The 10899-nt window shown below is 57.3% G+C and overlaps 2 protein-coding genes across 6 annotated transcripts in view; one reads left to right on the top strand and one right to left on the bottom strand.

Annotated features, from left to right (window-relative positions):
- Positions 1 to 3830, top strand: part of KCNC3 (potassium voltage-gated channel subfamily C member 3) — a 12381-nt gene extending 8551 nt beyond the window's left edge. For 3 of the 5 annotated variants that reach the window (XM_027860888.1, XM_027860889.1, XM_027860891.1), the window contains 2 exons: positions 735 to 926; positions 1269 to 1366. In XM_027860888.1, the coding sequence (XP_027716689.1) occupies positions 735 to 926; positions 1269 to 1366 (290 nt within the window). Of the gene's footprint in view, positions 1 to 734; positions 927 to 1268; positions 1367 to 3693 lie in introns of those variants that run through there. The other 2 variants (XM_027860887.1, XM_027860890.1) reach the window with 1 other exon arrangement.
- Positions 3831 to 9100: 5270 nt separating this feature from the next.
- The window catches only part of MYH14 (myosin heavy chain 14), a 36259-nt gene continuing 34460 nt past the window's right edge, over positions 9101 to 10899 (bottom strand). Inside the window, exons 38-41 of the mRNA XM_027860900.1 lie at positions 10777 to 10895; positions 10404 to 10512; positions 9747 to 9919; positions 9101 to 9643 (exon numbers count right to left, since the gene is read on the bottom strand). Coding sequence (XP_027716701.1) covers positions 9490 to 9643; positions 9747 to 9919; positions 10404 to 10512; positions 10777 to 10895 — 555 coding nt within the window. The 3' untranslated portion in view covers positions 9101 to 9489. The remainder of the gene's footprint in view (positions 9644 to 9746; positions 9920 to 10403; positions 10513 to 10776; positions 10896 to 10899) is intronic.

Consider the following 10899-nt stretch of genomic DNA (forward strand, 5'->3'; position numbering starts at 1 on the left):
CTTCTTCTTCTTCTTCTTCTTCTTCTTCTTCTTCTTCTTCTTCTTCTCTCTCCTCCCTCTCTCCCCCTCTCTCTCCCTCTCTCTCCTTCTCTGTCTCCCTCCCCTTACCCCCCTCTTCTCTGTCGCTCTGTCTCTCTGTCTCTCTCCTCTGTCTCTCTCTTCTCTCTCTGTCTCTGTCTCTCCCCCTCTCCCTCTGTCTCTCTGTCTCTCTCTCCTCTGTCTCTCCTCTGTCTCTCTGTGTCTCTCTCCTCTATCTCTCTGTCTCTCTCTCTTGTCTGTCTCTCTGTCTCTCTCCTCTGTCTCTCTGTCACTCTGTCTCTCTATCTCTCCTCTGTCTCTCTGTCTCTCTCTCCTCTGTCTCTCTGTCTCTCTGTGGCTCTGTCTCTCTGTCTCTCTCCCTCTCTCTGTCTCTCTGTCTCTCTCCCTCTCTCTGTCTCTCTCTCTCCCTCTCTCTCTTCCCCTCCCCCTCCCCCTGTGCAGTCACTGGCCCCAGGTCACAGAGGGGGAGGTAGCAGAACCCAGGTCCTTTGGCTCCAGGGTTCTTGCCACTGTCCCCATCTGCCTCTTCCTCTCTCTGGACCCAAGTTTCTTCTGCAGAACACAGGGCTCAGACTAGGTAATCTCTGAAGCCCCTCACTGCTCTGCTCCTCAAGGATTCCATTAATTCTGTCTCTCTCTATTCTCTTCATCTGTCTGTTCTGTGCACCCTCCCCACCTTTCCTCTGGGGAACCAGACCCTCGCCCCAATGGGGACCCGGCAGCTGCTGCCCTAGCTCATGAGGACTGCCCTGCAATTGACCAGGCAGCCCTGTCCCCGGAAGACAAGAGTCCCATCACCCCTGGGAGCCGTGGCCGCTACGGACGAGACCGGGCGTGCTTCTTGCTCGCTGATTACACAGCTTCCCCAGATGGCTCCATCCGAAAAGGTGAGACCCCCCTCCCCCTGCCTAGGGCCCCTCCCCATCCCCAGGTGCCCCCTAGCCCAAGGTCCCTCTGGGAGAAGAAGAGAGGGGCACGGGGGAGGGGGTAGAGATTTGGACAAGGGAAAGACTTCATCGCAGGGGTGTCCAAGCTGCCATCCTCCCCCTGCCCACCCCAGCGGGGCCCCACTCCTGCTGCCACCTTCCCCTTATCCTTGCCCCCCTCCTCCCCTCCCAGGCCACCTCACCACTGCCCCCCTCATCTATTGTTTTGTCCCATCTCCATCCCCTCCCCTTTGATTCCCTGGCCTCTTTCTGCTACCTCCCCCCAAAAAACTCAGCCACCAGTGCCCCCCCCGCTGCCCCCCCCGGACTGGCGGAAGCCTGGCCCACCCGGCTTTCTAGCCGACCTCAACGCCAACGCTGCAGCCTGGATCCCCCCCTAGCTGGACGCTCCCCCAGCCCCCCTGGTAAGTGATCCCTGGCTGGCTGTCCAGGCTCCTCTCACCCCCTGGGACCAGCTTCTCCCTGACTAACACCCACTGTCTCCTGACTGACCAGCTTCCAGGCCTTTGGCCATCACCTGCTCCTACCACCTAACTCATGCCCTGGGCCTTCACTGAGCACCACAGGCCCAGCCACACAACTCATCCCCTAGACTCACAGAGCCCAGAACTAACCAACCCCACTCCAGCGACTTCACTGTCCTCCAGCCTTCCATGCTAACCACTTCCCCAAGCGCCCCTTTCTCTTTCCTTCCCTTCATGTAGTAATCCCCCACCAAGTTCTCAGCCTCCTCGTGCCATCATCCCTGACCTCCTCTTCATCTCCATCTCCATCCATGCCCTCCACAGCCCTCCCTGTCTCCCTCCCCCTCCTTTCCCTTCTTCCCTGCCTGCTCTCTCTTTCTGTTGTGTGGCTTCTGGCTCACCCTCCAGGGAGTGGGGTGGGATGGTCTGGGTGGGGCTTGGGTGGGGGGAGGTCTTCAGTGGCTCACCTTCCCTTCCCTCTGATGCCAAGATCCATTCACTGAGCACAAATATTGGCCGGAGCAGATGGGGTCAGCTGGATCCTCTGCCTAGTTCCTTCCTGCCCCTGCTTCCCAACCCCAGCCTACGTCGATCTCCCTCCCCCCTCCCCCCACCCCACTACCTCCCCCAGTCACCCCAGATGCTCCTCCTATATTTGGTGTCTCTGGCCACCCCCATTTTGCTGCTCTTCCTCTACTCCCCGGAAACCACCACAGAGGAGGAGGACGGAGCCCCAGGGGTTTCTCCCTCACCCCCAACAGCAAGGCAGTGTTGGGGGGCCCCCCTCCACCCCCCTGTGACTCTGTGTTTCTGTCCCCAGCTCTTGTCACCGCCTGAGACCTCTCGAGATCCGTGGGCCCCCCCCCGCCCCTCTCCCCCAGGTCAGCAGCTGGGATTGGCTGGGAGGGGGCCCCCACTGTAACACACTCTTAGAGCCTTCTAGATAACCTTCCTACTGCTAAGAAAATTCCAGGTACCCCTTCAGTACTCTCAGGATACACCCTTTAGAGGCCATAAGACAGTCTTAGAACTCCCAAGATACCCTCCACAAATGCCCTCAGAATCCCTCAAACCTCTCAGACTCTCCAAGTTACATCCTTAGGAGTGCCCCCCCCGGTCCTTGGCTGCAGCTGTAGAGCTGGAAGGACTCAGGCAGTAAAGGAGGGACAGGTCCCCCAAACGTCTGAGCCCAGCGGGAAGTGGGTCCCCTGCTGCCCCGACTTAGGGCGCCAAGGAACTCTCAAAGCCTTGCTGATGCTGCCTGAGACACTTGGGATTACTGTGGGCCCCAGGAGCCTGCCAGCTTTGGCCCACTAGAGGACCCCATCCCCTTCCCATCCATTTCCCTGCCACAACCTTCGCCCATGGCTGCACCCGGGACCCCAAGCGCCCTTCCTTGATCTTTGGCCCCATCTCCACCCCTCCCTTTGACAGCTTAACTGGCCTTCCCAATGGGATGCTTCAGCCATCCCTTCCCGTGGCCTCCTGCCTCCATGCCCTCACCATCCCCGGTCCTCCAGCATGTGTCCCGACCCAAAGGGAGGAGGGACTGACCAGCGCCCTATCCCACTCGCCCACACCTGCAGCTTCATGCCCATATCACCTCATCATTCGCCTTCTGCCCCCTCCTCCCATCTTAGGTAATGGAACCTGGGGTAGGGAATAGGCAGGGTTGGAGGGGAGTGGGGAGGGCCACGAGCTCTGGTCTGCCTCCTAACCCTGCATCTCTTCCCCCCACCCCAATGTCTCTGTCCCCCCTTTCTGGCATTGATTGTTTCTCTCTCTCTCTCTCTCTCTCTCTCTCTCTCTCTCTCTCTCTCTCTCTCCCTCTCTCTCTCTCTCTCCCCTCCCCTCCTTGTCTCTGTCTCTTCCCATCTCTGTCTTTCTCTTCTCTCTTTTGTTTTTGTCCTGCTTCCCATTGCTTGGGACTCTCTGTGCATCTCTCTGTCTCTATCTCTTGGCCTCCATCTCTGCATCCTTGTCCATCTCTCTTTATTCATGTCTGACTGCCTGTATGCCTCCATTTCTGTGTCTCTCTCTTGGTCTCTGTGTATGTCTCTCCATCTGTTCCCATCCATCTCTTGCACTCCATCTCTCTCTCTTTGTGTCTCTGTTTTGTCTCTTTCTTTGGGTTTGTCTCTTGGTCCTGATATATCTGGGCCCCTGTCCATTTCTTGGTCTTTGTCCCTTCCTACATCCCCTTCTTTCTTTGTCTCTGACCCCTCCCGTTCCCACTCCCCCAGGTTATGAGAAGTCCCGCAGCCTGAGCAGCATCGCGGGGCTCAGTGGGGTGTCCCTGCGTCTTGCCCCGCTTGCCACTCCCCCTGGCTCCCCAAGGGCTGCCCGCCGTGCCCCTCCTGCCCTGCCCTCCATTCTCTAGCCCCCATTCCCCCTCTTTGGGGGGACTCAGGGGTGGTGGGGGATGGTTCCTGGTGTAGGGGTGGGGGTGGTATTTTTTAAAGGGTCACAAATAATATGCAATTGATATGACCGCCAGCAAACCCCCAGACCCCCTCCCCACTTCCTCTAGGCCCCCAAGAAGGAGGGGCAGAGCCTCAGTACCCCCCAAAAGCCTTCTCAGGTCTCCATGAGCCATATCACCCCCTCCCAAATCCACACGCTCATTGAAATGTGTAAATAAGTGAGAACTGTGCTGGTTAACTTTGGGACACCCTTTTGGCTGCCCCACATTTTCTGAGGCAGCCTCTGTCCTATTCCATCTTTGTGCATGTCTCCCCTAAGGCCCCAATTCTCTGCAAGAGCAATAAGCTGCCTCTGGCCGCATGCTATGTCCCACCCTAGACCACCTGGGCAATAGGGAGTTAGGGGGAGTCCATCCATCCTCTGGGCCTTCCTTGGTCACCTTACCCCCAGCCTGGACTAGAAGGAGCTATGGATTTTATTGCAAATCAAAGACAAAAAAGAAACAAGGCGGGGTGGAGGTGCCAAGGCCCAGAGAGCGACTGGAAGTGGACCTGGGGAAATATGGGTTGTTCTCTTTTAAAGGTAGTAGTAGGGAGTGTTGGGGTGAAATGTGGCATGGGTCTGTGCTGCTAGTCCACAAAGGGGATGAGCCATGCATGGAGACGTGGTGGGGTAGTGCTCTGTAGACGTGTCTGTGTGTGAGTGTGTGTGTGTGTGTGTGTGTGCGCATGCATGCATGTATGTGTGTGCACAGGTATTTGTGTGCAAGTGCATGCGTGTGTACATGGATAGTGGTAGTGGGCATGAGACTTTCCAGGATGGGATCACTCCATCTCCCTGACCCCCCTCCCTCTGGAAGGGCATCGACTGCCCCCGCCCTCCCTGCCAGCGTCTTGCTGTTCTCAATCGCTGCCTCCTTCCCACATTCTAACTCTGGAGTTGCCAGACTGAATGCACAGACCAGGGCAACTCCCCCCCACCATGTACAGGAGGACGTTCCCCCTGAGGACTGGAGCCCCCTGGGCCCCCTGGTCTTTCTTATCTATTCCTCTCACCTGGAGCAGAGTGTGGGGACTGGGTCTGCATGTGCATGAGCTCCCAAGAGATCCTCCTCTGTTGTGTGTCTTCTCACCCCCTGAACCCCCACATCCCAGCGGGTGCTGGGTGATGGGACTTGAGGGACACAAGGGAAACCCCTGGGATGTCCCCAAAGCCCTGCTTGAGGCCAGGCTCCTCGAGCTGCTTCGTCAGGGACCCTCAGATGCTCCAGGGCATTGTCATCACCTTCCATTCTCACAACCAGGTTGTACAGTGTGTGATGTACTCTCCTCCTAGCCCATGGTCTCTCTCTCTCTCTCTCTCTCTCTCACACACACACACACACACACACACACACACATGTTGAGTGGCCTAGTGGTCTTCACCTAGAGCCCCCCCTCCACTTCCATCCTCCAGGAGTTTGGGCTGTGGCCGGTGGCTAGATTTGGAGTCAGAGTTTCTCCCTCCCTCATCTCGTGACCCCCGTCCTCTGTGTGCCCACCCCCCAGCCAGCCTGGCCACAGTATCTCCAAGGTAGCTGCGCTCAAACACTTTTGCACATTGGGGCTTTCAGCTCTTGCCAGAAGCCCTCTTCTGGGTTCTCTGATCTACTCTTTGACAATTTGTCTCCCCAGAGTTCTCCAAGGACATCTGCCCCCCACCCCCAGCACAGCATTGCATCGTCTGGCCATGGTCTTAGTGTTAACTGTGCTCATGAATGGTCCCAGACCTTTCCTCACTAGGCTTCCAACTCATCTCCACCACTACCAAAACTCAGCCATCATATATCACCCCCTCCCACCCTCAAAGGGTTGTGGAATGTATGGTATCACATCCCTAGCGTCCCAGGAGAAAGTGCAATTCCCCCCACAGCTGGGGGGGGGTCACTAAGTTGGTAAGCCAATTGCCCCCCCTACTCCCCATGCCCTGCATGGACCCAAGCACCTTCCCCAAACCCAGGACTGGCCTGTACCCCTCTTCTATATCTCCTAGACCCGCAGAATTTGCCCCAAATCCCTCTCTCCTCTCGGGGAAGGGCAGGGAGTTTCTCCTTATGCAATGTTTCCTATGCAAGGGGCTCCTTGGACATCCCCACCCTCCTCCACTCTTCTATCTTTTTCCGTTGCTACCAAGCCTGAAAGACCAGGGTTGGGGGCAAGAAGCCAGGGTTCTCTGATGATTATTGTTACCATGGATGCCAAATCCCTGGCTGGAAACCTAGATGGGGCTGGAAATGGGTGGGAGGAGGGAGTGCCTGGGTCCCAGGTGGGGAGGGAAGAGAAGTAGGGACAATTGTGCCAAAGGGTTAAACATTCTCCAACACCGTCCCTCCTCACCAACCACCCATACACACATACATACACATACACACCCTCCCTCTCCCAGGTTTTGAGACTTGGAGAGTTTGGAGGCCCCCCTCAAAGGATCCTCCCCCTGGTCCCCACCCCCAACAAAGCTTTCAGTTAGCTTTTTACAAAAATAAACGTCGATACAACTTTATTTGGGGAGTGTGGGATTTGGGGAGGGAAGACTTCCCTCCCCCTAAATGCCCCCTGGTCTCCCTCTGGCCGCCACGCACACGCAACTACACGCATGATCTGCATGTCTGCGGATGCCTCCCCCTCCCCACGCATGACAAGGGGTGGGGGTACGGTTAGGAGGGGAATCTCTTTCTTGCCCCCCTTTTTTGGTAGGGGGGGAAGAATAGGGGTGGATCCTGGTACCACTGGCCCCCATCTGAGAGCTCCTGGGGATTGGGGGAGTGGGGGCAGGTCATGGGGAGGGGGTCCCGTGCCCCCACTCCACCCCACACATATAGCAATAAAGATCCCCCCCCACCCGTTCCCAGGGAGTCCCACAGAAAGGGGGGAGGGTGTGTGGGGGGGTGGGTTGGGGGCTCTCAGGGATGGAGGCGGATCTGAATCGGCTGGGGGGGAAGGTCTGCAAACTTCCAACTCTGGTGCTAATGGGGGGTGTCTCCCCCCCACCCCCAGGACTGGGGAAGGGGGGAGCCCTGCCCTCCCCCACGTCTCCCCCACTCCCCACCCAGGGGTGCATGACCCGCGAACCAGCAGAGCCGCCCGCTGCAGACGCCGCATGTCACCCCCCTTTCCCCTCCCCCAAACAAATAAAAAAAAAATCCCTTTTCATTTACATGGCCCTTATTCCCCTTACTGGGAGGGAGGATATTCTTTATTTGGCGGGGGTGGGGGGGGTGGGGAGTCGTGGGATATCTGGGTTCCTGCTGGATCCGGCACTGGCCCCCACCCACAGGGCATTGGGCGGCAGGCCATGGCCCTGTCTCACATCCAACTGATGATGACGTCAGGGATGTGACAATACACACGCGGTTTCCCAGCTCTTCCTCTACCCCACATCTTGACATCTGGGTTCTGCTGGCTGACAAGGGACTGGTCTGCCAGGGTACACGTCGCCACTAGGGCAGTAGAACCCAGTGCTGGAGCAGGACACTGCCTCGTTAGCTGGGACTCCAGGGTGAGGCAGGCACTCTCCATACCTCAGTCACACACATCCCCAGGACTTTGGCCCCCTCCCCACCTCTCCATTTTCTAGAGGAAGACACAAGCTCCGAGGTAAATGGCTGTCACCACTGTGATGACTTCAAAGCCAGCTCTGGTTGCACCTCCTACAATTTCCCCGGGTTTGGAGGATGTTCTTTGGAGCCACTGGTTGGCTGAGTCCCTAACGCACAGGGTTCCTTCCCCCTTCACCTAGTCCCTAACCTCTGACGCCAGGCTTCCAGACATTTGGGGCACCTGACCTTACTGCAAGGGTACATGGGAAGAGTGTGACCCTCCCACATCGCATTCTCAGTGTCAACTCTGCACACAAACCGTGGTTCTGATGGCAGAGGACCTGGGCTCGAATCTCACCAGACTCAGGGTGACTCCCTGGGCTTCAGCGGGGTCTGGCCAGCTGACAAGCAAGGTCCATCTCCCCTCCTCCCCCCTCATTAGGGCAGGTGGTGCCCAGGGCCACACAAGAAAATCAGGTTGAGGCTCCCCACTCCACAGGGCTTGGAGATGGTCTGCAGGGGGGTGACAAGGGACATTTTCAAAGGCCTCTGAGGTCCAAGCTCTGATTTTATGAACCTGGACTGGGCCTCATCACCACTTCCCAGCCCTAGTGGATTCCCCACACCCTGCCCCTCACTCTTAGAGGCCAAGATGCTGTAGGGCTGCTTAGTTGGTAGGAGGCTCCAGAATCTGAAGCCATTTACACTCCCTGGACATCTAATAAGGCAGCACTCAGGGACCAAGTAAGGCTTTGAAGTTTATTTCCATTGGAGTGGGAAGGGCAGGGGGGGAGGGGAACAGGACATGCTACTGAAACGCCAACCTAAATCACACAGAAGCCACCAGAGCATCAGGTGGGGAAGTGGGAAGGAGAGGCTGATGAAGGGAAAAGGAGATGGGGGAGAGAAACGGAGCAAGAAAGAGGAGAGGGGAAGAGAGTGGAGAACAGAGGAAGGGAGGTAAGGAAGGAATGAGACTGGATGGGTAGAGGGGAGATGACAGAAAAGAGGGGAATGAGATGAGGATGGGAGAGGGAGACAAGGGGGAGAGAAATGAGGAGAGGGAAATAGGCAATGAGGAGAGGAGGGGAGAGGAGATGAGAAAAGGGAGATAGGAGAAAGGGAGATGAGAAGGATGAGGAGGGAGGAGAGAGATGAGATGATGAGCATGAGACCGAGAATGGAAGAGAGTGAGATGAGAAGGATCCATCAATCAGTAAACATTTATTAAGCCTCTACTATGTAGCAGGCATTGTGCTAAGTGCTGATGATACACAAGGAGGCAAAGGGTAAGGAAGGAAAGAGATGAGGTGATTATAAGGAGAGATGAGATACTAATATGCATGAGATGAGGATGGGAGAGTGAGATGAGAAGGATCAATCAATCCATAAACATTTATTAAGCACCTACTATGTACCAGGCATTGTGCTAAGTGCTGATACAAGGGGATACAAAAGGATGAGGAGGGAAGGAGGGAGACAACTTGAAGAGAGGGGATGAAATAACCTAAGAGGAGATAAAATAATGAGGAGATGAGGGGAGAATACAGGGCTGAGGATGGAAGAGAGGAAGATGAAAATGATGAGGAGGGGAGAAGGGAGACAAGATGAGGGGGAAGAAGGAGATGAGAGGATGGAGGCAAAGATGAGGAGAGATGGGGAAAGAGAAGGCAAGGAGAAAGGGAGATGGTGCTGAGAAAGAGGAGAGAGAGATGAGGAAAAAAGGGGGGTTGGGTTAGGAAGAAAGAGGACAGAAATGTGGGGATGGCGGGGAGGAGAAGAAAGGGTAAAAAGGAGAGAGCCAAAATGGAAAGGGGAAAGCTGGGGCCTCGCCCTTGTCGTTGTACAAAGACCTGGGGGCTGGAAGGAAGGCAGGCGTGAACCCCTCCCCAAGCCTGCCCCCAGCTAGGTGCCAGGCCCGCTGCTTGATTTGGGGCTGGGGGCTTTGATGGCCTAAAGTGCCTAGTTTGGGCACTGGGGTCTCCAAAGTGCAAGAAGGCAGGAAGGGAAGGGGATTCGGAGCAGAGGATGAACGAGGGAGTCACTGTGGCTGGGATTGGGGGGGGACGTCAGGTTCTGGAGCAGGGGGACCGGTGCCTCCTTCTGGTTCTTCTCCTTCCTCGTCGGAGGCGACCCCCTCCTCCAGGCGAAAGACCTGACGCACTGTCCTCGTGGTAAAGGTGAGGGGCCCTCGCCTGCACGGAGAGACGGAGACAAAGGGTGGAGCTTGGGCCTCCTCCCCTCCCTCATCCCCCCAGCTCTGCCCAGGGAGGCCCGGGGGCTCCCGTGGGGCCTCACCGAAGCCGGTTCCTCAGCGTGGTGACCTCCCGGTTCATGGATTCTGCCGACTCGGTGACGTCATCCAGCTCCCGCTGCAGCCGCCGCCGCCCAGCTTGGGCCCTGGAGGCCTCCTCCTCGGCCTCCTCCAGCTGCCTTTTCAGCTGTTTCAGCCGCAGGTTGCCCTTCTCCAGCTGCCGGGGTGGGGAGAAGGCAGGCAGGCGGGCCGGCTCAGTCCTCCGCACTGCGTTCTCTCCACCTCCGCCATCTCCCCTCTTCTCTCTCTGGGGTCCCGGTTCTGTCCGCCCCATTCTCCGTCTCCTCGCGCCCTCTGTGGGAGATCTCTTCCCCTTCTCTCTCCATCTCCACCAGGGTCTCCCTGCCTCGGTCTGTCTGTCCACACTACCTCCTCTCCCCATCTTAGATTGCCTCATTAGCCTGGGAAGTCCAATCCTCCTCTCCCCCTTCCATAAAATAAATGTTTATGGATTGATGATAATGATAATTCCCACCCCGACAGTCCTCTGCTCTCCCCTCGGGCCTCTGAGCTTCCAAGGACGGCAGAGAGAGAAGGCGCTGAGGCGCCTGACGGTAGCCAGCCCGAGCACCTGATTTTCACAGGCCCAGAATGGCCAGCGGCCCAAGGCCCCTGTGCAGGCTGGCCAGTGAGCCCCTCACCTGGTCGCGGAGCTGGTCAGCCACCCTCCTCTCCTCATCCACTTGCAGGACCACCTCCTTCAGGCGCTTCTCGGCTCTCCGGACAAGCTTCCCGGACAGAATGCGCTCCCTGGGGCAGGGAGATGGGAATCACCGCTCGACGGTTCCCTGCCTGGGGTTCCCCCCGCTTCTTGACACCCTTTCCCCCAAGTTCCTGCCCATATTCCCACTCCGCAGCGCAGTTTTCCATCCCTCACCGCCTCTTTCATTCTTCTCGGACTCTAGAGCTGCCCTTAACTGAGTGACAAGGCTGTCCGGGCTAGACCAGCACCTAGAAATGTCAGCCCCGTTCTCTAGCTGAGCTAGTGAAGCGAGATCCTCTCTCCGGCCTCACCTGCTCTCCTGCTCCAGCTGCTCCTCAGCCTGGGCCAGCTTGGACTCTAGGGATGCGATGAGCATCTTGTGGCGGGCCCTGACCCCAGCATCCTCCTCGCCCAGGCGGCCCCGCAGTTCCTGG

Source organism: Vombatus ursinus, unplaced genomic scaffold (assembly GCF_900497805.2).
Source record: "Vombatus ursinus unplaced genomic scaffold, bare-nosed wombat genome assembly UNPS02014308.1, whole genome shotgun sequence".
Taxonomy (NCBI): Eukaryota; Metazoa; Chordata; class Mammalia; order Diprotodontia; family Vombatidae; genus Vombatus; species Vombatus ursinus.